A 26,583-nucleotide genomic window follows, 5' to 3' on the forward strand; every position below is an offset into this window, starting at 1 on the left:
CCAGGGTAAGCATAGTCCTGCCTTCAGCACCCTTAGGGAGCCAGCCTAGGTTGGGACTTCAGACCTATGAGTGCTACCCCATCTCCTCTTTCAGCTCTGGTCCCTCCCTGCTCAGTCCTTGTGAGCAGCCACCAGGAGGACTTGGGGACTGCTAGGCTGTACAGCTGTTAAAACTCCACCTGGGCTCCAAATAGCCTCCTGCCCCTTAGGTCTGCTCCTCTCTGACCTAGAGGCACTCACCTGGGAAGAGTGGCATCACCCACCCCTCTCCCCAAGAGGTTGTGACACTTAAGTGAGACACTGAAAGGACAAGCCTTTGGCTTTCTGGCTGGCACAGAGCAGGGGCTCAACTGTCATTAGTGTCTGCATCAGTGAGGGTGCTCCAGACAAACAGAATCCATAGCATGTGTGTATACATTACACAATGCACATGCATAAATGTACACGTATACACACATAGAAAAATATACAAGTTTTGGAGTTCTCTTGTGGTGCTGTGGGTTAAGGATCCGGTGTTGTCACCGTTGTAGCTCAGGTTTGATCCCTGGCCCAGGAACTTCTGCATGGCTCAGGCTGGCCAAAAAAATCAAAACCAAAACAAAACAAAATACAGGTGTGTATATATAGAGTATATATACAATACACACACACAAATATACATTATATATACACATACAAAACTAGTTTGTATCTATACATATACACATATAAACATATATAATATATACAACATACACAATACATACATATATAGACACATACACACACAAAAACGGTACCTAGGTATATATACATAGTATATATAATATACATATTTACATATATAATATACATATTTACATATATAATATACACATACATATATACACAGATATACACCTACATATAGAAATCTATACACATTTTATGTACTGTATATATATATACAGTCTATATTTCTATTATATATAATATATACACACATACATATGTACAATGTATATACACAATACACACCTGGGTGTAAATATATGTATTTGTATATATCTATAAATACTTATACAGGTGTCTCTATATATAGCATATACACATATATACATATAATACCTATGCAACATATATAATACAGGTATACAACAATATATACATCTATGTATAAATTATACTGTATATATACACACCTATATTAAATGTATAAATATATAGGTATGTATATATACAGTATATTAAATTTATAATATATACTATAAATACACATACATAAAATTTAGAATGTATACACCCACAGCATGTGAAAGTTCCCAGGCCAGGGACTGAACACATGCTGCAGCAGTGACCCAAGCTGCTTAGTGACAACGCTGTCTTTAACCTACTGTGCCACAAGGGAACTCTCTATTCAGTATTTATACATAAAATAAAAGACAGGAGGTTTTTGTTTGCTTGTTTTCTTTTCAGAGCCACTCCAGTGGCATATGGAAATTCCTGGGCTAGGGGTCAAATGGTAGCTACAGCTGCTGGCGTATGCCATAGCCAGGTGTGAGCTACATCGGTGACCTACACCTAAGCTTGTCTCAAGGCCAAATCCTTAACTCACTGAGTGAGGCCAGGGATCAAACTGCATCCTTGTGGATACTAATATGGGTTTTAACCCACTTAGCCACAACAGGAATTCCAAAAAACTGTTGACTCATGTGACTCTGAGGCAGGCAAGTCAGAAATCTCCAGGGCAGGACTCCAGGCTGGAGACAAAGGAAGAGCTGGTGTTGCAGCTAGAGTCCAAAGGCCTTTGGAGGAAGAGTTCCCTCTTTCTAGGGGACCCTATTTTTTCCCCTTTGAATCCTTCAACTGATTACACGAGACCCACCGACACCATGAGGTTGGCAGTCTCCTTCACACAAAAAAGACTGATTTAAATACTGATCTCTTCTGAAAAATACGTCCCTCGTCACACTTGGAATAACGTGTTTGCCGAGTCCCAGAGGAGCCACACATAATATTAACTATCCCAGTGGCACTGACAATACTTCACTTTCATACTTTACTTTCCCCCTTGACTGTCGTCACTGCTATTCCAATTAAAATGGCAGCTTCATGCGGGCAGGGCATTTACTTATTGCCAGTACTGCGTGCCCAGGGTCTGGCGCCTAGTACAGACTCAACAAATGGCATCCTTGTGAGCAGAACTCAAGACTCTGGCTGTACCATTTAATGAGGAATTATAGTTTAATCACTGCGGGGAGGGGGCTGGTTCCCCACCCCTCCACCCTCAGGCCCCACAGGGTCTCCCCCCCGCCCCACTTCGGGCTGGTGGGGGCGACCGAGGGCAGCCGAGGACGTGCGTGCGTGCGTGCGTGCGAGCGGGCGAGCCCAAGGGGCGGGGCGGCGGGGGGGGCGCGCGGCGTTGCGGGCGGGGCAGCGGGCGCGCGCCGCCGTCTCGCGCAGGGACCCCCCCCGCGCGCGCTCGGCGAGTGGTTCAGTCCTGCCCCCGGCTCATTGTGCTCGCTTCACGCCGGCCCAAGATGGCGGCGGCGCTGGAGGCCCCGGGCCTGTGATCACAAAGAGGGAGCCGGGGGCCGGACGGGAGCGCGGCGGCGGCGGCGGCTGAGGCCCAGGCCAGGCCCCCTCCCCTCAGCCTCCCGCCAGCCCGCCCTCCTCCGCCCGTCCGCCCCGCCCCCGCCGGCGGCGCCCCGCCCCTCCCCCAACCGCCCGACTAGCATGGTGCGGCGGCCGCGCGCGCCGACATGGGGGAGAAGCTGGAGCTGAGGCTCAAGTCGCCCGTGGGGGCCGAGCCCGCCGTCTACCCGTGGCCGCTGCCGGTCTACGTGAGTGCCGCCCCTCCCCTCCCCTGCCGCCCCTCCCCCTGGACCCTCGGACCCCCGCCCCCCGCGGTGCTCACTGGGCCCACCGAGAAACTGAGCGACTCTAGTCCCCATACCCTCTTTGGGACCCCTCTTCCCGCCCCGCCGGGGTCCCCGCGGCCGTTTCCAGCCCTCGCGCGCAGGGCGGGCAGCGGGGAGCCCGGGCCAGCCGGGGGCGCAGACGCAGCCGCGGGAACCCCGCGCCTCCCAGGAGCGCCCGAGCCGGGCTGCCGTTGCCTCTGTAGGGCCGGGCACCCCCGTCGCTCTCGGGGCCTGGACCGCCAGCCCGCTTGCCTTCTCGTACTTTAGGATTTGACATGTAGGGTTTCTCTTTTCTGGTAGTTTATTTTTGGCGCTGTCATCGTGCTCATCTTTTTTATTTTTGAGGACACCCTTTTTTCTTTCCTCTCTCCAGGTTTGTTTGTTTGTTTGTTTTAATTAGACATTTTGTTTCTCTAATCTTGAGTGGCAGGACTGGCCGGCTGGACCTTTGGAAAGGAGGCATTCTGTTCCCCGATCTTGAGTGGGTGGGCTGGCCAGACCCCTGGAGAAGAGGCATTTTGTCCCATAATTTGAGTGGGAGGGTTGGCCAGACCCTTGGAAAGGAGGCATTCTGTCGCCTGTTCTTGAGTGGGCTTTGGAAAATGACAGGCTGAGCGGAAACTTACAAAGGCGTCCCCCGGTGATTCCGGAGATGCAGGGCGCGGGTGGGTGCTTGGGCCTCTCGTCCCTAGTGGCGGCGTGTTGTGCGTGTCCGTGGCCCAGGGTCCACGCTTGGGCTGGGCAGCGCGCCTTCGGGAGGGAAAAGCGCAGGAGGCGCCGTGGGCGGGCGCCTTTGGGGCGCCCTTTCGCGCGCGCGGCTTGCGGGGAAACCGGCCTCCAGGGGACCCAGCGGGGAAGCCCGCGCGCCCCGCCCCCCGCGCGCGCTCTGAGTGTGTCAGTTTTTGGAAACGTCGCGGCGAGGGGCGGGTTCGAGACGCTGGGACCGCCCGGGAGCCGATGTTGGCTGCTGGCCCCGGTTCTCCGCGGTTCTCCGAGGTCGGAGGTTTCCAGCCTGCTGCGCGCACCGGCGCATTCTATTTTTGTGCTTCCTGCGCCCGGAGGCGCGGCTGTGCCCGGGCTCTGGCTTTTCCGGTTGGGCAGCTCCCAGTCGCCCAGGCGGGTGGCCTGAGCGATGGGCAGGGCAGGGAGGTGTCCCAGGGAACGGAAACTGAAAGTGGGGGAGAGCCTTCAAAACTCCAGCTGATCCACCTGCCTGCCCTGTTCCTGCACAAGTCGGGTGCTGGTTGGCTGGCCGGTGCGTTTTTCAAAATATAATTGTTTCTTTATCCTCAGTAGACATGAAGTAGAGTTCACATAGCACACAGTTCTAGGAGTTTTGACAGATCATCACCATCAGACAGCAGAACAATTCCATTATCCCACCTGCTACTGGCCACTAGCCTCCTAGCCACTCATCTCTCTTTTTGGCATTTCCAGAAAGCCAGGTAAATAGAAGTAACAGCATGTAGCTTTTTGATTCTGGCTGCTTTTACTCAGCAAAACGTATCTCAGATTCAACTGTATTGTTGCTAATATCAGAAGTCACTTCTTTATCTTGCTGTGTTTCCATTTTTCATTTGTCCATTCATTCATCTGTGGGTAGCAGGACTTGTGGGGTGATTGCAGTTTTGAAGGGATGGGGGAAAGCTGCTATAAATATCCTGGGGCAGGTTTCCATGTGAACTTGGATATTCACCTCACTTGGGAAAACACTCGGGAGTGGGACTGGGGTCTTGGCTCTTCGTATGTTTAATAAAAACACTTGGGCATCTTAGAAATTGCTATGTTTGGGAGTTCCCGTCGTGGCTCAGTGGTTAATGAATCCGACTAGGAACCAAGAGGTTGTGGGTTCGATCCCTGGCCTTGCTCAGTGGGTTAAGGATCTGACGTTGCCGTGAGCTGTGGCGTAGGTTGCAGACGCAGCTCAGATCCTGCATTGCTGTGGCTCTGGTGTAGGCTGGTGGCTACAGCTCTGGTTCAACCCCTAGCCTGGGAACCTCCATATGCCGCGGGACCGGCCCAAGAAATGGCAAAAAGACAAAAAAAAAAAAAAAATTGCTACATTGAGTATTGGAAGCGTTTAGAAAGCCACAATGGCGCAGCACTCAGGCACTTGAAACTAAGATGAAGTTCATCTGGAGGTGGTCGTGTTGTCCCCATCACCAACTTTTATTTGGGGCAGAGCAAAGCCACAGAGATTTGTAACTCTTGTAAATAAGGCCTCGTGTATCCAGGCCCTGGTTGGGACCTGGCTTTCTGGTGGCAGGTGGTTCTGAAGTGGAGAGTGTCTTTCCACTGTTGGCCGGGGCCTTTCTTGGCAGGGTGTGGGTGTGCGCTGCTTGCCTGATGCTCCACCTGACGTCAGCAGCCATTCCTGCTGTGGCTGTTTCACTACCAGGCCGGTGGTCACAAGGACCCCGTGAAGTGCTTAGTGAGCCACAACCTTCCTCAGGCTTTATGGTGACATCTGCTACCCTTCTATGTCCCCCCTGAGGAATCTTGCTTTCTCACGGGAAATGAGATGGCAGTGCTTTTTAAGAGTTCCTATTTTATGATGACTTGGTGATGAATACGTTAAGAAAATGGGCTACTTTCAGAAGCTCGACTTTTCAGAAGGTCAGATTACTCATGTGACCACACTTTTGAAATGACTGAGCTTGTTTGTTCATTGATTCATTCATTCTCCAAGTACCTCCCGAATAATTCACTGTGTTCCAGGGGACACAGAGGGTAGTAGACAATATTCTTAATCTCAAGAAACACAAACAAAGGATGGCTGGGAGGTAATCTATAAACATAGACGTCCAGTAGAGGTGTATTGTCAGGCATATATCTGCTGAGGTCCCAGAGGGAGGGGCTGGAGGAGGTGTGGGTGGCTTCTCTGAGGAGGGGACATCCACAGGGGGAAGTACAAGCAACCACAACCGTCCACACATGGAAATGTCCAGCCTTGAAAACGGGCTTAAGCTCAGTTGACAAATAGGAGGGCGGGGGTATCGAGCGGGACTTGTTCCATCTGTGGCCGCGGGTTCCCTAATATCGACTTATAGCTCATGGTGGCATTTCTAAAGCAGGACGGCCCTTCTTTTGGTGCAAAAACGGAGTCTCAGCTCAGAGGGAGCAGGTGGTCTGGGCGAGAGCCTGCTAGGGTGTGCAGTGGTCCTTCCCTCTGTGACTCACCCAGGCTGTGGGTGTGGAACAGCCCAGGGTGACTGTCCCCGCCCCCGGCTTCCTCCTGAGAGCCCACGAGTCTCTGATGAATGCCCGCTGAGCAGTCATGCCCTTAACTCGGCTGTGAGTAGTAGCTGAAGTGGGCGGCTGGCCGAGTGAGCCATCCCTCCCTGTGACTCACGGAGTATTTTCTGATCTTACCTCTGCTGTGAGTCCTGCCTAATCCATCTAAGGTACAAGGCAGATTAACCCTTTGATGGCTTTCTTTGGGTGAAGTAGCCACCTTAAAAGAGGAAAGGATAGTCAGAAAAGTCCGGTGTGTGTGGCTCTTAGCTTTGGTCCCCCAAGAGCCAACTGCCAGTACTCAGGAACTGTGTACTGTTCCTGGTGGGGGGAGCCTGAGGCAGCCAGAACTTTGGATGTGTATTAGGGGAGGAGGTGACAGAGCTACAGGGGGCCTGCCCCCACCAGTCTCTCTTTTTTTTTCTTTCTTTTCTTTTTTTGTCTTTTTCTCTTTTTAGGGTCGCATCCACAGCACATGGAGGTTCCCAAGCTAGGGGTCTAATCAGAGCTACAGCTGCCAACCTACACCACAGCCACAGCAACGACAGATCCTTAACCCACTGAGCAAGGTCAGGGATCGAACCCACAACCTTATGGTTCCTAGTCGGATTTGTTTCCACTATGCCATGATGGGAACTCCTCTTTTATTTCTTAATTAAACTTTTAATTTTGAGGTAATCATAGATTCTTGCTCAGCTATAAGAAATAACAGAGACATCCTGTGTTCTCTTTACTCAGCTTCTCCCAGTGGTGGTACCTTACAAAACTACATGATGATATAATTGGTTTTGGCATAGTCGAGATAGAGTGTTTTGGGGTCCACTTTTTGTGTGCGTGTGTGCCCTTGGCATGCGGAAGTTCCTGAGCCAAGGATTGAACCTGCACCACAGCAGTGACCCATGCTGCTGCAGTGACAATGCCAGATCCTTAACCACTGAGCCACCAGGGAACTCCAGGGGTCCATCTTTGGATGCAGGGACCCACATGAGACACCAGCACGGCCTCAATGAACACTCGGGGTATTGCTCAATGCCACAGGCCTGAGAGACCTGGCTGGTGGGAACAGGAGGAACAGCTTGGAGAGACAGAGAAGGTGCCAAAGAGGCTTCCAGGCATCACCCTGAGGTGGAAAAAGGAACATGACTGTCATCCTATAGCCAAGGAGACAAGGCACAGGCACTGGGGAATACCGAGCAACAGGACCCCTAGGAGACAGAAAACAAGAAGGGGGGAGAGGGGTTTCCTGTGTTGCCCCTCAGTGCCTCCCTCATCACCCGCCTTTGCTCCATCCTATAAACCCGTGAGAGGGAAACTTCTGGATGAAATATAAGGTTGTTATTAAAATAGCAAACTGGGGAGTTCCCGCCGTGGCTCAGCGGTTTATGAATCTGACTAGCATCCATGAGGATGAGGGTTCGATCCCTGGCCTCGCTCAGTGGGTTAAGGATCCGGCGTTGCTGTGAACTGTGATGTAGGTCGCAGATGCAGCTCAGATCTGGCACACTGGCAGCTACAGCTCCACCTGGACCCCTAGCCTAGGAACCTCCATATGCTGCGTGTGTGGCACTAAAAAGACAAAAAAAAATTTAGCAAACTGGGAGTTTCCTGGTGGTGCAGCAGCTTAAGGATCCAGTGTTGTCGCTGCTGTGGCAAGGGTTCAATATGTGGCCTGGGAACTTCCACATGCCACAAGTACGGCCAAAAAAAAAGCAAACTTACTCTACTGAGTTTTGAGATGTTTAAGTAGATTCAGACTGTGATGTTACATCCCTTAATGGAGGTTCACGTTACACATTTCCTCTCCTCAGAGCTGAGGCATGTGTGATCGTGGGGGAAAGGCGCTGTGTATTGAGCAGCCCTGAGCAGCTGTGTTGGTCTTCGGAGTGTGCCTCAGGCAGCAGGAAAGCTTTCCATCCAGGTCTGGGGGTGGGCACGGGGCTGGCAGGGCAGGGCTGTATGAGGGATACCAACCCTGCCAGAGCTGTTCTGTGTCTGAACTTGCAAGTCAGCATTTAAAACTTTAAGAGGATTTTAGACTTTCTGCAAAAACAGCGTGGTGTCCCTCCACACCCTCTGTCAGCCTCCAAGGGTGCCCTAATCAAAGCTGGGCAGTCACCCTGGAATAGTATCAGGGATTCAGCCACTCCATGTCCCTGTCTGCTCTGGGACCCAGTCTGGGGTCCCCCATGGGCTCCCCTCATCTGCACAGTCCCTCTGTCTCTCAGGCAGCAGGCGTCTTTCATGACCTGGATGCTCTGAAGGGAACTGTCCAGTCATCTGTAGAGGCCCTAGTGTGGGTTTGTCCAGGCCCCAGGTTGAGATGTGTTTGCGTTCTCGACCAGAGTCCCCCAGACATGGGGCCGTGTCCATGGCATGTCGTCTCTGGGGCCCTAGTGCTGGTGGGCCTCATTGTTGATGGGGTTGATCTTGGCCCCTGGGAGGATTATGTCCCTCTACTGTGAAATCCCTACTCATCCCTCTTACCTGGGAGAGGTAGGTGGAGGCCCACAGGTGACCTGTCCTTGGATGTTGGCCTGCTGACCTCCACATCCCTCAGCAGATTCCCCACCTCACAGCACTTTCTTCATCCTCCGCCTCACTCCGCTTGTATTTGCTAGAGCACTTCTGGGAAAGACCTGCCCCTTCTCTCCATTTACTTACATGTTTACAGGGTCAGTAGGGACCCACAGGTTGCAGTTCAGCCTGATGTGACTGTCAGCCTCGGAGAGTGCCTTAAGGGTGTTCCTGGGTCCCGGGCATGCCTGTGTCCGTCTGTGGGGCCCCTCCTTCCTTTCAGTACCTGGGGTGTTCCAGGCCCGTCTGGGATCTCTGGCCCAGCCCTGGGGTCAGCGTTTCTTCAAGGAGCCTGGATCCTTTCAAAGCATTGTAGAGGAGAAATGAGTGCTGGCTCGAAGTTTCTGGAACCAGGATTTGAAACAAACATACTGTAAATCATAATTAAAAAATAAAAAAGTGACTCAAAAAAAAATAAAAATAAAAATAAAAAATAAATAAAACAGACATGCACGGGAGGTCCTTCTGCCCAGCCCTTCCAGCACACCAGGACCAGTGGCCACCCTGGGGTCCGCTTGGGGGTGTTCTGGCACCTGAGTTCAGAGCCTGCGGGTCCCGCCCTGGGTTCCTGGGCCAGCCTGGGAAAGTGCATTTTGTAACTGTTGAGCCATGGCTTGCTGGCACTGGGTAAAACTCCACATTCCTAGCTGCCACCTTTGGTTGGACTTTGTTTTTCCACCTGTGCCTTCCTCCCTCCTCTCAGCAGGATCATGTCACCTGCCTCCCCTCTTAGTCACTGTATGAACCCAGGCTCCTGCCTGCATCCTGGGGGTCTTTGTCTTATTCTGCTTGGACTGCAGCGTGTGTGGCTTAAACTGCAGACTTTGCTTTCCCACCATCCTACAAGCTGGAGTCTGAGGTCAGGGTCCTGGTGGCATGGTAAGTTCCTGGTGAGGCCGCCTTCCTGCTGCGTCACTTTCTCTCTTTACCAGGACACTAATCCCAGCAGGGGGCCTACCCTCATGATCTCATCTAACCTTAATCCCTCTCAAAGTTCCCTCCCCCTGGGGTTAGGGCTTCCTTGGATTTTGGGGACAAACATTCTGCCTCCTTGTCTTACCATCTGGCCCTCCAGCAGCATGGGGTGCTTCTGTGTTGCATCTTTGATCAGTTTCCTTTTTCTCCAAGTTTTTGCCTGAGACCTGGCTCTCTTGGCCTCCTGCTCCCCACTGGTAGCGCCCCAGTGTAGGCGCTGATTTAGTGTTCTCTTCTTTGCATCACCCTACAAGGCCGGTTCCCATCCCACAGACTTGGGCCGTGGTCTGGCCTGTCCTCAGGTGCAGCCTATGGGGCTGGCTTCTACCACCTTCCTGGGGCTTGCAGGGGCCTGCAGACATCTTGGGCTGACCGTGGATGTGGCTCATGTGCTGCTTTCTGACACTCTGGGCCCCCACCCCATGCCCCGCCCATGTTTCTATTTTTCTATGAAAACCTCTCCCCTCCATCTTCAGCTCCTGCTCATTCTCCCTAGTGAGTGGGTGCTCCCCAGTGGGGCCCAGGCCGCGGGACCCTCCGCTGATCGATCACCCACTAGGCTTCTCAGCCGCAGACCGGGAGCTCTCTGCACCATATCCCTTTACACTCCTCCAGCCAAACCTCTGCTCTCTAAGCCTTGCCAATGAGGCAGGCAGACAGACAGACCTCCTGCCACGTTGCCTCTCCCCCTGCCTTTGCCTTTTCCCATGTGCTTCTCCATCTTGCAAAACCTGGTTCCTGTGTCAGTTTGCTGTGGGCCCAGCGCAGTGCTGCTGGAGGGGCCATGGAGGCTGCCCTGGGTCTGCACTCGGCCCCAGGAGCCCTTTGTCCTACTTGCTGTGGCCTTCAGGACCATGTGAGGAGCGCTGGGGACCCCACCCCAGGGCCTCCAGGGAAGAGGCCAGCACCCCCACTGCAGGGAGTACCCTCTGCAGCTGCTTGGGAGTGGGGATGGCAGACAAGGGTCCCTTTGCCCCCCTTGCACCTCCTGGGTGCTTCCCCCCTCCCCTCCACCACCCCCTCCAGCAGGCAGTGATAAGAGTGTGGTCCCTGCTTTCTTCAGGCCGTGGTTCTCAGAGCAGGACCCTGGGCCAGCAGCCTCCACAGCAGCTAGGACTTAGGAATGCAGGTTCCTGGGGCCCAGACCTGCCAACTCTGAACCTTTGTGTTTTGGCGGCCCAGGACTCTCATGGGCCTCCAGGGGTTCTGATGCTTGTCCCACTGTGAAGACCCTGCCTCAGAGGAACCCTGGGTTCTGTGGTTTTCCTCAGTGACTGTGGGAAAAGGAGGATGGAGTGGGTGGGTCTGAGAGTGCCTGCCTACCCAGCCCACCTCCTCCTTCCTGGTCTCTGTCCTCTGCTTCTCATTGTGCCCTCTGGGGACAGAGATCTCTAGACAGCCTGCAACTCTTAGCATGAACTGGTGGGGATTGGTACCTGGCAGAGGGTACTAGGAGGCCATCCGGTCCAGACTCCTCACGTGAGACTAGGGCCCATAGGCATGAGCCAGGACAGAGCCAGACTGCGTCCCGATCTGCAGGCATCTGGGTGGAGTCCTATTCCCAAGTCTGTCCTCATGGTGAGGGACGAAGCTGGGCAGATGCTTAGAGGGACACCTGGACCCCCACCCCCATCCCTCCCCTCTGCATGGAAGTCTGTGCTGGGCGGACTTGAACTGGGGAGGGGATGGATTTAGTGTCATCTCTCAGGCCTGATAACAGTCTCTGTACAGGATTCTTTTTTGGTAGGATTGGTTGTGTTTATTACAGTCGTTTTCCCATCACCCCAGCTCTCCTGGTTAGCAGCTTTCTGCTAAACAGAGTTCTGTGTGAAAGAACCCCTGAGCTGCTTTTTGTGGATGCTATGATGTGGTCAGTAGAAGAGCATGGTTATTCATTGACTCAGCGAGCAGCCAGTACTGGCTGGGAATGTGGGCCGTGAAGGGGGAGGCGTGGAGTATCCTCTGTAAGGAGACGAGGGCTGGGCCTTAAACCTGGGTTCCAGGGCTCCCCCAGGGAGAAGCCCTGGGGTGCTCATAAATTCAGGCTTCCTTGTGCTGTTCTCCATCAGATCTTCCTGGGTCTGCTTCTGGCATCTCTGTTCCAAAGGTCTGTGAAACAGTAAGAAGAGGCCCAGCCAAGAAGTTGTGAGAGCTTCTGAATCATTGATGGTGATGGAGCATCTTAAATTATACATCTCAGGACAGTTGATGGAAGCATTGTAAACTTTCTTCTCACTTTCTGGTTCTAAAGCCGGGAAGACTGGGGTTCATCTCATAGCTGAGACCAAATTCCAGGCTTCACTCTTCCCCGGTCTGCATGATTTAGTCTAAGATGCAGTAACTCAGCAAGGCTTCGACCTGCCGGCTATGGGACCCCTTCAGCCCGAGCAAGAGGAATGTGGCTTCCCATAGGGACCGAATGAGGACTGTGGCCTGGAGCGGGCACAGGCCTGCCAGGCAGCGACTGCTCCAGCTGACTGGGCTTGTGCCTGCACCCAGTGTATGCACATGGGCCTTTTTACGGAGCCTGTGCCATTTGTGACTTCATGGTGCTGACTGGAATCAGACTTCTTGAATCCAACTTTTCTGGTTACTGTCACGTCTTCCTGCTACTCTAAAACTTGTTCTTATGGGGAGTTCCCATGTGGCTCAGTGGTAACAACCTGGACTGGTATCCTGAGGATGTGGGTTCAATCCCTGGTCTCACTCAGTGGGTTAAGGATCCGACATTGCCATGAGCTATGGTGTAGGTCGCAGACATGGCTCAGATCCCAAGTTGCTGTGACTGTGGCTTGGGGCTGCAGCTATAGGTCTGTTTCAACCCCTAGCCTGGGAACTTCATATGCCACAGGTGCGGCCCTAAAAAACAAGCAAAAAACAAAAAAAGCTTGTTCTTGTGGGCTCTGCTCTTGGAGTAGTTTATTAGCCTTAACACAGAGCATGTATTGTTTTTTCTATTGCTGCATAACAAACTAACCCCAGATTTAGCAACTTAAAGCAACACACATTTATTGTCTCTCCCAGTTAAGAACAGATGAGCGGTGGTTCTGGCTCGGACTTGATCATGAGGTTGCAGTAGAGGCACTAGCCTCATCTGAAGGCCGGGCAGGGCTGGCGTTGCCTCTTCCAGGACGGCCCCTCACGCGGCCGCTCTCCCTGCGCACCTCCCATGGCACTGCATGAGCCTCCTCACTCCATGGCAGCCGGCTTCCCTCGGAATGAGTGTGATTCAGAGTTCCTGTCGTGGTTCAGAGGTGGAAACAAACCCAGCTAGTATCCATGAGGACTCAGGATCAATCCCTGGCCTCGCTCAGTGGGTTAAGGATCCGGCGTTGCCGTGAGCTGTGGTGTAGGTCGCAATTGAGCCTTTGATCCTGAATTGCTGTGGTGTAGGCCAGCAGCTGCAGCTCTCATTTGACCCCTAGCCTGGGAACTTCCATATGCTGCAGGTGCAGCCCTTTAAAAAAAAAAAAAAAAGTGTGATTTGAGAGCGAGTCGGTGGACAGTTCTAGACTGACTATCCTCGTCACCCTGTAACCACTTCATCACGTAGTTATGCTTTGCTGTGTGAGTTTGTCTCCTCAATAGACCTTGCAACATGGCATCTTCTCTGCTTTGTTGGGTCAGTGGTATGGGAACCATACCAAATTTCTTCTAGGACTGTGCATCTAGACTCACTAAATGTTTCTTTTTCTGCCTTGCCTTTTTTTTTTTTGTTGTTGTTGTTCCTTTTTTTTCAATAACCCCAAAACTTTTTTATTTTATATCTGAGTTCATGATATCACAGTCTAATTACAGAAATATAGACTTCTGCTTCCTCAAACACCACATCTAGTCAGCATTCATTACAACTAACTTTTTTTTTATTACTAAGTGAATTTTATTACTAGAGTCACTGAATGTTTCTGACCAGCGACACAGTAGATTAGCCATGGGAGTGTCTTATATACTCAGTATTTTTTTACTGGGGGGGGTGTGCTTTTAATGATAGTTGACATTTAATCCGATAGACTTTATTGGTGTTGTGAATAGCTTTTTTTTTTTTTTTTTTTTTTTTTTTGTCTTTTGTCTTTTGTCTTGTTGTTCTTGTTGTTGTTGTTGTTGTTGTTGCTATTTCTTGGGCCGCTCCCGCGGCATATGGAGGTTCCCAGGCTAGGGGTCGAATCGGAGCTGTAGCCACCGGCCTACGCCAGAGCCACAGCAACGCGGGATCCGAGCCGCGTCTGCAACCTACACCACAGCTCACGGCAACGCCGGATCGTTAACCCACTGAGCAAGGGCAGGGATCGAACCCGCAACCTCATGGTTCCTAGTCGGATTCGTTAACCACTGCGCCACGACGGGAACTCCGTTAATAGCTTTTTTGAGGTTCAGTAACCATACCGTACAACTCATTCACCTGAGTGTGCAGTTCACTGACTTGTGGTGTATTCACTGGGTCAATCATCACTGCTACCAAATTTAGAACATTCCATCATCCCAAGAGGAAACCTCTTCCCTATCAGCAGTCACCCCATCCTCTCCGCAGCCCCTGACACCCAGGAGTCCATTCTGTCTCTGTGGATGTGCCTGTTCTGGACGTTTCCCATCCATGGAGTCACACACTGTGTGTCCTTCTGTGTCTGCTTCTCTCAGCATCATGGTCTCAAAAGTCCATCCATGTGGTAGGCTTGTCAATTCTTCTCTCCTTTTCAGACTGAATGATCCTCCCATTTGAGGAGGGACCACATTTGTTTATTCTTTCATATGTTGATGAGTATGGGTGGTTTCCACCTTTTGGCTGTTAAGATCCAAAGCCAACACATTAGTCTTCGGGGTTTTGTATGGATGTATATTCTTAATTCTCTTGGGCAGACATCTGGGAGAGGAGTTGCTCAGTCATATGGTAACTCTCTTTTCAACCTTTGAGGAGCTCCCAGACTGTTTTCCAAACCCAGCTGGGCCCAGTGTCTTCTGACATCTGCCACAAGGTGTCAGGGCTGATTGTGTCCCTCAGTGATTTCTGGGTCAGCAGTGGTGCTGATGCTGTGGGTTGGGTGGCCTACCTTGGGAACCTCTGGTCTATATGGCTCCATCTCCCACACTGGACTTGTCTGAGTAATAAGAGTTCAATTAATATTTACTGCTCGATCCTTAGTAAGTTGGAGGATATTATTAAGAACAATAGAAGATTAGTTTTTTTCTTTGTTCTAAAAAAAAAAAAAATAAGATTTTTGGGGAGTTACTGCTGTGGCACAATGGGCTAAAAATCTGACTGCAGGAGTTCGGTTGTGGCTCAGTGGGTTAAGAACCCAACGAGTATATATGAGGATATGGATTTGATCCCTGGCCCCACTCTGGGTTAAGGATCCGGCATTGCCATGTGCTGTGGTGTAGGTTTCAGATGCAGCTTGGATCTGGCATTGCTGTAACTGTGGCATAGTCCAGCAACTGCAGCTCAAATTGGACCCCTAGCCTGGCAATTTCCATGTGCCGCAGGTGTGGCCCTAAAGAAAAAAAGAATCTGACTGCAGTGTCTTGGATCGCTATAGAGGTTCATGTTTAATCCCTGGCCTGTCACAGTGGTTTAAAGGATTGGTGTTGCTGCAGCTGCAATGTCGGTCGCAGGTGTGGCTCAGATTCAATTCCTGGCCCAGGAACTTCCATATGCTAAGGATATAGCCATAAAATTAAAAAAATAAAAAGATTTTGGGCAAAAGGTCACATATTGTAATTCTACTTATGTGAAACATCCAGAACAGACAATTCCGCAGAGACAGAGAGTGGGTTAGTGTTGTCAGAGTCTGGGGAGAGGATTGGAGCATGTCTGCTAAAGGAGATGGGGCTTCTTTTGGGGTGATGGAATGTTCCAGAATTAGATAGAGGTATAATTATACAACCCTGAATGTATTAAAAAAAAAAAAAAAAACCCACCGAATTGTAGACTTCTTTTGTGGCACAGCAGGTTAAGGATCTGGCATTGTCACTGGCACAGCCGGGATCACTGCTATGGTGCGGGTTTGATTCCTGGCCAGGGAACTTCCACATGCCATGGGTGTGGCAAAAAAAAACAAAAGCAAAAAAACAAAACTGAATTGTATACCTGAAACAAGGGCGTCCGTTCTGTGTGAATTATATCTCACTAGACCTGTTGAGGCTTAGGATGCAAAAGGTGTTTCATGATTGTTTTGACCTTAGGAAACGCTGGACTATGTGGGGCACTGTCCTAGGCCCTTCCTGGCACCTGTGCAATGGCCCCAGGGGGTCTCTGCCTGAGTTGCTGTTCCTCTGTTGTGAAGCGTGGAGATGGCCTGGGCTGAGAGGTGTAGGTCACTGTCCTGGTGCAGAGCTGGTAGCTCTGGGCTTATCAGCTCACTTCCAGCCACTGCTCATCTTCACGGCCCCCTCCTCTCACTGTAGGAGGAACCTTCACTTTACCAAGTGGAGGGAAGGTGCAGTCTAGAGTTAGGCACCTCCAAGCCAAGCATCCTAACCTAGTTTCTGCAAGGTCTTGGGTGAAGTGGCTGAGGAGACCCCAGTGAAAGGCCAGAATGACCTCTAGGCATCCTCCTTGGGGAAAGAGGCCAGGCCAGCCCCCTCACCATGGAGCCCAGTGAGGCCTGGCAAGGGCAGCCTTGTAGCTGGGTGGCAGGACTGCCAGAGGCACACTCCTAGTGGTTGCAGTTGGTGTTTCTCCACTTTACAGATGCGAAACTGAGGCCTCAGAGCCACTCCTGGAGCCTCGGAGCTGCAGAAGTGCCCAGAAGTCCTAGCAGGCACTCGGGAGGCAATAGGGCACAGGATGGGGAAGGAGACTCGGCTTAGACTGCATCCTGGCCCTTTCCGCACTGCCTGCTGGGTGGCAGTGTGCCACAGGAATAGGCGCTCCCAAGTCTAGAGTATCCCATGTAGCAGGGGTCCCAGGACAGCACCCCAGTGCTGTGGGTAGGGGCTGTAGCGCCCACCTCCTCTGGTCACCACCATCACCGGAGGGTGGAGGGACGGCTCTCAACCCTGTCCCATTGTCTTTCAGGATAAACACCACGATGCTGCTCACGAAATCATCGAGACTATCCGGTGAGTGTGGCACCTTCTGGGGTGGGGCCCTGGAGGGCGGGGCCTGGGGAGGGCGGGCCCTAGGGGCTGCTGGCCCTGAGTTTCCAGCAGAACCCCCCAACCCGCACTCTCTAACACCATCTCAGGCTTATGGCTCTTGCTTTCAACCCGCTTAGCCCTCTGTCCTGACACACATCAGCATCCTCAAGATGACTTGGGAGGCAGGTGACTATGGTCAGAGGGATCGGGTCATCAGGATATAGTCCTGGACTCAGGCCTTGGTGCTTCAAGAGCTGGCTTCCTGTGGAAAGGAATGGAAATCCTGAGCAGCCAGGTTCCCAAGGGACCCTCCCCTCTTCCCTCATCACCTTGTTCTACTCTCCTCCCCAAGGGATTTGGGCTGCTCTTCCTTCTGCCAGCCCACCCCGAGGGCGAGGCATGCAGAGAGGAGTGTGGGTACCCAGGAGGCTAACCCAGGCAGGAGCTGGGAAGAAGGCCTCCTGCCGCATTTCTAGTGGGCTTTCTCCCTGTGCTGAATCCGAGGTCTGCGGTGGCCTCCACATTGCCCACAGTGGCACATGCATGAAATTCTGTGACCACTCCTGTGTGTGTGATTGTAACTCTGGAGTCTTGCTGCCTTGTTCCTTAAAATCCTTAACCATGTAGCCACCACCTGGGCCACACACCATTAAGTCCACATGAACCTGCAGTAACCAGGCTGGCAGTACCCTGAGCTGTGATGCGAGGCCTTGTCCTGCCACCAGGTAGCTGGGCAGCTTCAGCCTCCCTGAGCTTGTTTGCTTTGTTCTCAGGGCCAAGCAGGGCCTCTATGCAGGATTGTGTGGAAGACTAAGTGAAATGGTTTTTATGAATCTCACAGGATGATTGTTGTTGAGAATTTGAGATCACATTTTCCCTTTATGGTGTAATCCATAGGTCGGTGGAATAGTGTTAGGATTGGCTTAGTTTGGGTCACTTAAAGAAGGCTGCGGGTTAGGAAGTAGAGCTGTGTGGTTAGGTGACGGGCTTAGTTGGCCAGCCTGGTTCTCACCTGCTCTCTGGAGCAGAGCAGGCTCCAGGGTGGGCCAGTCTCCCCACTTGCTTCCCTTCTGCAGGGAGGGGTTGTCCCTGCCATTCGGGACATCGGGACTGGGTTGGCAGCTGTCCAGCCAGGCCTGGTTCTCTCCCAGGCTGCCAGTGCCTGCCAGTCCCAGGCCTGCTCTGCATCCTCTGGGTCTCATGGTGACTTCACCTTCTTCCCTTTTGTCCCTGCAGACAGCTTTTGTTCATTGACAAAGATGGTAGTTACCTTATCTTGTTCTTCTCTTACTTTACCTTTGATCCTGGAGGATTTTTTTTGCCCTCCTCTGGCATGTGGAGTTCCCGGGCCAGGGCTCACATCTGAGCCACAGTTGTGACCTACACCACAGCTGTGGCAATGCTGGATCTTTAACCCACTTTGTTGGGCCATGGATCAAACCTGTGTCCTGGTGCTGCTGATCCTATTGCGCCACAGTGGAAACTCCAATCCTGAAGAATTTCTGACATGCCACAGAGGTGGACAGTGAGTGTGATGAGCCCAGTCTAATGCTTGGCAGCTCTCAGCTGCTTTTGTTTCTTCGTCTCCATCCACTTTCCTCTTCTCCATGTTCACATTTGTTAAGACACAGCTGAGGTGGGATTTTTTTTTTTTTTTTTGTCTTTTAGGGCCACACCTGCAGCATATGGAGGTTCCCAGGCTAGGGGTCCAATTAGAGATGTAGCTGCCAGCCTACACCATAGCCACAGCAAAGCAGGATCTGAGGCGTGCCTGCAACCTACACCACAGCTCACGGCAGTGCTGGATCCTCAACCCACTGAGTGAGGCCAGGGAATGAACTCGCATCCTCATGGATGCTGGTCAGGTTTGCTAACCACAGAGCCACAGCGGGAGCTCCTGAGGTGGGATTTAAGTGCAGGAAGCTCTGTGTGTGTGTGTGTGTGCAGGAAGCTCTGTGTGTGTGTGTGTGTGTGTGTGTGTGTGTGTGTGTGTGTGTGTGTGTGTGTGTGTGTGTAGAGCTTGCAGTCTGGCCCTGTGGCTGTGACTGTGTCTCCCCGCGCCTTCTGTCGGCCACCTCTCTCTCCATTCCTGTCCTTGGGTAGCCTGGCCAGCTTTCTGCCACTGTGGATCACTTTGCATTTTTCTAGAATTTTACACACATGGAATGGTACTGTGTACTCCTTTTTTTTTGCCTGTCAGCAGGTGATTTTGAGATTCTTCCTGTTTGTATCAGTAGTTTTTCCTTTTCATTCCTGGGGAGCCCACCATTGCAGGAAGGACTACATTTCATTTCTCAGGTCACCAGATGACTGATATGTTTGGGTGGTTTTTGATTTTTGGCAAGTACTTAAAAAGCTGTTGTAAGAGTTCCCATTGTAGCTCAGTGGTAACAAACCTAACTAGTATCCATGAGGATGCGGGTTCGGTCCCTGGCCTTGCTCAGTGGGTTAAGGATCGGTGTTGCTGTGAGCTGTGATGTAGGTTGCTGATGCAGGTTGAATCCAGCATTGCTGTGGCTGTGGCATAGGCTGGAAACTGCAGCTCCAGTTTTACCTCTAGCATGGGAACTTCAATATGCTGCAGGTGCAGCCCTAAAAATAAATAAATAAATGAACGAATAAATAAACAAAAATTAAAAAATTAGAAAATGTTGTAAACATTCCTGTGGAGGTATTTGTGTAGCCACTTCTTCCTTTCTTCTGGGTAAATACCCAGGAGTGGGATTGGTATGAAGAGAGGTGGCCAAGGTGTTTTCTGAAGGAGGGGCCCGTCCTACCTTGGTGCAGGAAAGCTTCCCTGGCTCTCGTTGCAGACTGCTGATGTGAATGGGGTTTTGCTGGACTAGTTTTGAGTCGTGTGGAGCTATTGCGGTATTAATGAGAATTTTCCTAGTAACTGATGACATTAATCATCTTTTGCCTGTTTTAAAAAACTGGTTGTTTCTTTCTTTTCTTTTTTTTTTTTTTGTCTTTTTTAGGGCCACACCCATAGCATATGGAAATTCCCAGGCTAGGGGTCTAATCGGAGCTATAGCTGCTGGCCTACACCACAGCCACAGCAACGTGGGATCCAAGCCACGTCTGCAGCCTACACCACAGCTCATGGCAACACCAGATCTTTAACCCACTGAGAGAGGCCAGGGATCGAACCCACAACCTCATGGTTCCTAGTCAGATTTATTAACCACTGAGCCACAATGGGAACTCCAAAACTGCCTGTTTCTTAATTATTAAATTTTGAGCATTCTTTATTTTTCTGGTTTATTCTTTATCAGGTATGTGTTTTGCTGATATTTTCTTCCAGTCTTTGGCTTGTCTCTTAATGTACCTAACAGTGTCTTTTAAAGAGCAGCTGTCTTAAATTTTGATAGGAGTTCCCGTCATGGCTTAATGGTAACAAACCCAGCTAGTATCCATGAGGACTTGGGTTCGATCCCTGGCCTAGCTCAATGGGTTAAGGACCCAGTGCTGGTGTGAGCTATGGTGTAGGTCATAGTCGAGGCTTAGATCCCGAGTTGCTGTGGCTGAGGTGTAGGCCAGCAGCTACAGCTCCTATTCGATCCCTAGCCTGGGAACGTCTATAAGCCACTGGTGCGGTCCTAAAAAGACAAATAATGATGATAATAATTTTTTTAAAAATTAAATTTTGAAAACAGTTCAATTTATCAACTCTTTTCTATTTTATACTTTATAGGGTTTTTATTGCATGGTTAGTAATGTTTGCCTAACCCAGGGTCACGAAAATTTTCTCCTATGTTTTCTGGAAGTTTTATGGTTTAGGTTTTACATTTACATCTTTTCATCCATTTTGAATAAATTTTTAACATGCGGTTGCAAAGTATGGGTTGAAGTTTTATTTTTTTTTTAATTTTATTTTTTTTTGTCTTTTTGCCTTTTCTTGGGCCGCTCCTGTGGCATATGGAGGTTCCCAGGCTAGGGGTCGAATCGGAGCTGTAGCCACCAGCCTACGCCAGAGCCACAGCAATGCAGGATCCGAGCCATGTCTGCGACCTACACCACAGCTCATGGCAACACCGGATCGTTAACCCACTGAGCAAGGGCAGGGATCGAACCCGCAACCTCATGGTTCCTAGTCGGATTCGTTAACCACTGCACCACGATGGGAACTCCTGAAGTTTTATTTTTTTCAGGGCTGCACCCACAGCACATGGAAGCTCCTGGGCTTGGGGTCCAATCAGAGCCACAGCAACACCAGATCCTTAACCCACTGATTGGGGCCAGGGATTGAACCCGAGTCCTCATGGATACTAGTTACCACTGAGCCACAATGGAAATTCCAGGGGTAAAATTTATTGTTTTGCATATGGATGTTCTAGCACCGCTTGATAAAACTGTCCTTTCTTTGTGGAATTTCCTTGTCACTTTTGTGAAAAATCAATTGACAGTGTATGAGTTGGTTTATTTCTTTTTTTTTTCAGGGCCGTGCCTGCAGCATATGGAAGTTCTCAGGCTAGGGGTCCAATTGGAGCTGTAGTCTACACCACAGCCACAGTCCACATCAGATCCAAGCTGCATCAGTGATCTGCACCAGTTTCCATCATTGTGGGATCTTTAATCCACTGAGTGAGGCCAGGGATCGAACCCACATCCTCATGGATACTAGTCGGGTTCTTAACCCACTGAGACACAATGGGAACTCCTGAGTTGGTTTATTTCTAGACTCTGTTTTGTGCCGCTGGTCCATGGCTCAGTCCTTCGGGAGATACAGAAGCTTGGTTAGCGTAGCTTTGTGGTAAGCTTTGGAATCAGAGGATCAGAGTAATCCCTACATCTTTGTTCTTCTTTTTAAATATCACTTTGGTTATTCCACATCCTTTGCATTTCCATGTAAATTTTAGAATCAGCTTTTTTTTTTCCTTAGGAATTGCATTGAATCTGTAGGTCATTTTGGAAAGCTTTGCTGTCACTGTTGAGTCTTCCAATCCATGAACATGGTTTATCTTTCTACCTACCTAGGCCTTTCAGCATTTCTCTTGGCATTGCTCTGGTGTTGTAGTGTGGAGGTCTTGGATAACCTTTTGTTAAGATTTATTCCTATCTCATTTGTGCTGTTGGATTGTGTGTTAAATTGTATATTCTGTTTGCCTGCTCCTCAGGAGTAAAAACAATTGATTTTTGTTTATTAACCATGACCTTGTACTCAGTTCATCGGTCTTAGGTTTCCTGGGATTTTCTGGGGAAATAATTATGTCACTTGCAAGTGGGGAGAGTGTTACTTCTTCCTTTCTAGGCTTCATGATTTTACTTCTTTCTTTTTTTTAACCTTACTGAATTAGGTGGGACCTTCAAGATAATTTTACAGGGAAATGGTGAAAGCTGGAATTCTTGCCTTTTTTTTCCATCTCAGGGGGAAAATTTAGTCTTTTACCATTGAGATGATGTTAGCTGTAGGTTCTTCACAGATGCCCAGTGTGAGTTTGAGGAAATTCACTACTGTTCCTTGTGTTATTTTCCCTAGGTATGACAGTGGCATTATAGTTATGTTTGGGGGCGGAAAAAAGGCCATAACTTTTACTGGGAAAGGTGTTCCTGTCGTGGCACAGCGGAATCAAATCTGACTAGAAACCATGAGGTCTCGGGTTTGATCCCTGGCCTCGCTCAGTGGGTAAAGGAACTGGCGTTGCTGTGAGCTGTGGTGTAGGCCACAGACTCGGCTTGGATCTGATATTCCTGTGGCTCTTGCGTAGGCTGGCAGCTGTAGTTCCGATTAGTCCCCTAGCCTGGGAACCTCCTTGTGCCATGGGTGCAGCCTTAAAAAGACAAAAGACAAACAAACAAAAGAAACCAAAAAACTTTTACCGGAAATACTGAAATATTTATGAATGAAAATGTAATGTCTGTGGTCTGCTTTCAAATGGTATAGAATGGATGCAGAAGAAACATTTGTCAGAGTTTCTACTGTGGCTCAATGGGATTAGCAGTGTCTTGGAAGGCCCAGGACACAGATTCGATTCCTGGCCTGGCACAGTGGGTTAAGGACCTGGTGTTGCCATACCGTAGGTCGCAATTGTGACTCGGATCTGATCCCTGGCCTGGGAACTTTAAGTCCCAGGTCACCATGGGTGTGACCAAAAAAGAAAAAAAAAAAAATCTTGGGGGGAATACTTGGAGACTATGCAACTATCCTGTTTCTTCTTGGACTTTTGCCACTGATTTTGGCATCCAGAGGTGGGTCTCACCTACAAACTAGTTTCCGAAGCATTCGAAAGGGGGCTTTCCCTGCCCCTTGCTTTCCCCCGACTTTCTAATTGGAACTCTTCTGTGAGGAAGATCTGTTCCCTTGTAGGCATTTACTTCATTTTGTGGGTCACAGCCCACTCCTGCTGAGATTGTTCCCATACTGGCCTTGAAGGTCTTTTCCGTTTGTCCCCAGTCCCTTCAACTTGGGCCTGTCTGTTCTGAGCACATTCTCACTTTCTGGAACCACAAGATGCTCCAGTCATCTTGAATCCTCCCTGTCCCAGCCCGAGAGTTGGCCACTTGTCTGGGGAGCTCTGACTTCTTACATTGGAGAAGAGTTTTCGCTGGGTTTTGAGATTGGATTGTTTGTCTTCTCCCGAGTTATAGGAATCTTAACATATTTTGGCTGTGAGCACCTAGTGAGTGCGCTGTGCTAGCACAGCTGATGGCAGCTTTAATGGCGTCTTGATGAGGGCAGGTGTTTCACTTACCCGGTTCATTCTTTTTTTTTCTTTAATTACTTAATGAATTTTATTACATTTATAGGTGTACAACAATCATCATAACCAAATTTTATAGCATTTCCATCCCAAACCCTCAGTGCATCCCCCCACCCCCGATCTGTCTCATTTGGAAACCATAAGTTTTTCAAAGTCTGTGAGTCAGTATCTGTTCTGCAAAGAAGTTCACTGTGTCCTTTTTTATTTTTTATTTTTTATTTTTTTTTGTCTTTTTGCCATTTCTTGGGCCACTCCCTCGGCATATGGAGGTTCCCAGGCTAGGGGTCTAATCAGAGCTGTAGTCGCTGGCCTACGCCACAGCCACAGCAATGTCGGATCCCAGCCGTGTCTGCAGCCTACACCACAGCTCACGGCAGGACCGGATCCTTAACCCACTGAGCAAGGGCAGGGATTGAACCTGCAACCTCATGGTTCCTAGTTGGATTTGTTAACCACTGAGCCACGACAGGAACTCCCACTGTGTCCTTTTTTAGATTCCGCATGTAAGTGATATCATTTGATGTTAGTGTCTCATTGTCTGACTGACTTCACATAGCATGATAATGTCTAGGTCCATCCATGTTGCTGCAAATGCCGTTATTTCTTTTCTTTTAATGGCTGAGTAATATTCCATTATGTATATGTACCACATCTTCCTTATCCACTCTTCTGTCGATGGACATTCAGGTTGTTTCCATGTCTTGGCTATTGTATAGAGTGCAATGAACATTGGAGTACATGTGTCTGACCAGTTCATTCTTTGATGGCTAATCAGGTCAGGTCCAGGAAAACTTTGCCTGTAGGACTCATTCAGTTTTTCTCATGTTTTCTTCAAGAAACTTTGTGGTTTTAGCTTTTGCGTCCTGATTTAAGATCGCTTGTGAATTAATCTTTGTGTCTGATGTGGGTTTATGTTTATGGGCAGTTAGAATCCTACCCCCCGTTCAGTAGTCAGTTGTTCCAGCTTCATTTGTTGAAAAGACATTCCTTTCCCTATCAAATTGCCTTGGTGTATTTGTGAAAAATCAGTTGTTAAAGTGTAGTCTTTCTTTGGATTTCCATGTCCTGTACCATTGATCTATTCATTTATCTCTCTGCCAATACTCACACTTTCAAATTAAGGTAGCCTGAGTCTTGCAACATTGATGTTATTTTTAAAGACTATTTTGTCAATTCTTTTTTTTTTTTTCCTTTTTATGGCCACACACGAGGCATATGAAGTTCTTGGGCTAGGGGTCTGCAGCTGCCAGCCCACGCTACAGCCACGGCAACACCGGATATGAGCCATGTCTTCAGCCTACACCACAGCTTATGGCAATGCCGTATCCTTAATCCGCTGAGCGAGGCCAGGTATCACACCTGCATTTTTATGGATACTGGTTGGCTTCTTAACCTGCTGAGCCACAGTGGGAACTCCTATTTTGTCAATTCTAGATTCTCTACCTCTGTCAATTTGAGAATCAGCCTGTTTCTCAAAAAAAGCCCACTGGGCTCTTTTTTTTTTTCTTTTCTTTGTCTTTTGAAGGCCGTACCCGCAGCATATGGAGGTTCCCAGGCCAGAGGTCCAATCGGAGCTGCAGCCACTTGCCTACACCACAGCCGCAGCAACGCCAGATCTGAGCTGCGTCTGTGACCTACACCACAGCTCATGGCAATGCCAGATCCTTAACCTACTGAGCGAGGTCAGGGATGGAACTAGTTAGATTTGTTAACTGCTGAGCCATAATGAGAACTCCCCCACTGGGCTTTTTATAGGAATTATTTTGCAGTTCAACTTGAGGAGGAGGTTTAACCATATTTAGCCTTGTATTCCATGAGCATTGTTTGTTTATATATTTATTTATGTTGCCTTTAATTTTTATCAGCAATGTTTTATAGTTTTCAATGTAGAAGCCTTGCAAATCTTTTATTAAAATTTCCCTAAGAATTTACAGCTTTTAAATTTATATTTGCTTTATTTTGAAATTTTTTCTGTTGAAGTATAGTTGATTTATGGAGTTCCCGTCGTAGCACAGTGGTTAACAATCCAACTAGGAACCATGAGGTTGTGGGTTCGATCCCTGGCCTTACTCAGTGGGTTAACGATCCGGCGTTGCCATGAGCTGTGGCGTGGGTCGCAGACATGGCTCGGATCCTGCATTGCTGTGGCTCTGGCATAGGCCGGCGGCTATAGCTCCGGTTAGACCCCCAGACTGGGAACCTCCATATGCTGTGGGAGGGGCTCAAGAAAAGGCAAAAAGACAAAGTAAATAAATAAAATATAGTTGATTTACAATGTTATGTCAATTTCTGCTGTACAACAAAGTGACCCAGTCGTACATATATATATATATATATACATTCTGTTTCTCATGTTATCTTCCATCATGTTCTGTCACAAGAGATTGGATATAGTTTTCTGTGCTGTACAGTAAGAAGGATTTATGGTTTTGGTTTTTTTTTTGTCTTTTTTTGTTGTTGTTGTTGTTGTTGTTGTTGTTGCTATTTCTTGGCCCGCTCCTGTGGCATATGGAGGTTCCCAGGCTAGGGGTCAAATCGGAGCTGTAGCCACCGGCCTACGCCAGAGCCACAGCAACGCAGGATCCGAGCCGCGTCTGCAACCTACACCACAGCTCACGGCAACGCTGGATCATTAACCCACTGAGCAAGGGCAGGGACCGCACCCGCAACCTCATGGTTCCTAGTCGGATTCGTTAACCACTGCGCCACGACGGGAACTCCAGATTTATGTTTTAATGTTATTTTCAGTAACATAACATTTTCCTTCCTTCCTTCCCTTCCTTTCCTTCCTTCCTTCTTTGTTTGGCCATGCCTGTGGCATGTGGAAGTTTCCCAGCCAGGAATCGAACCCACACCGCAGCAGTGACAACACCAGATCCTTAACAACCAGGCAACCAGGGAACTCCAACATTTTTCTTTTTTTAAAAGTCTTTGTTGCTGGTATTTATAAACACAGTTGACCTCGTGTCCTGTGACCTTGCTAAAGTCCACATGAGTTCTGGTAGCTTTTCTGTAAATTCCTTAGGACAGTCTGTGTGTTGAATCATGTGTCTGTGCGTAGAGACAGTTTTGCTTCTTCCTTCCCGGTCTTCATTGCTGTCTGTTCATTTTCCATGTGCGGTGCTATACAGGACCTGTGATAGAAT

At 49.5% G+C, this 26,583-nt stretch overlaps 1 protein-coding gene across 8 annotated transcripts in view; it reads left to right on the forward strand.

The window, feature by feature from the left end:
• Positions 2,477-26,583, forward strand: part of DOT1L (DOT1 like histone lysine methyltransferase) — a 62,523-nt gene continuing 38,416 nt past the window's right edge. For 2 of the 8 annotated variants that reach the window (XM_021084186.1, XM_021084185.1), the window contains exons 1-2: positions 2,477-2,801; positions 16,675-16,718. In XM_021084186.1, the coding sequence (XP_020939845.1) occupies positions 2,721-2,801; positions 16,675-16,718 (125 nt within the window). In that variant the 5' untranslated portion in view covers positions 2,477-2,720. The remainder of the gene's footprint in view (positions 2,802-16,674; positions 16,719-26,583) is intronic. The other 6 variants (XR_002341703.1, XM_021084188.1, XM_021084189.1 and 3 more) reach the window with 5 other exon arrangements.

Source organism: Sus scrofa, chromosome 2, assembly GCF_000003025.6.
Source record: "Sus scrofa isolate TJ Tabasco breed Duroc chromosome 2, Sscrofa11.1, whole genome shotgun sequence".
In the NCBI taxonomy this organism is placed as follows: Eukaryota; Metazoa; Chordata; class Mammalia; order Artiodactyla; family Suidae; genus Sus; species Sus scrofa.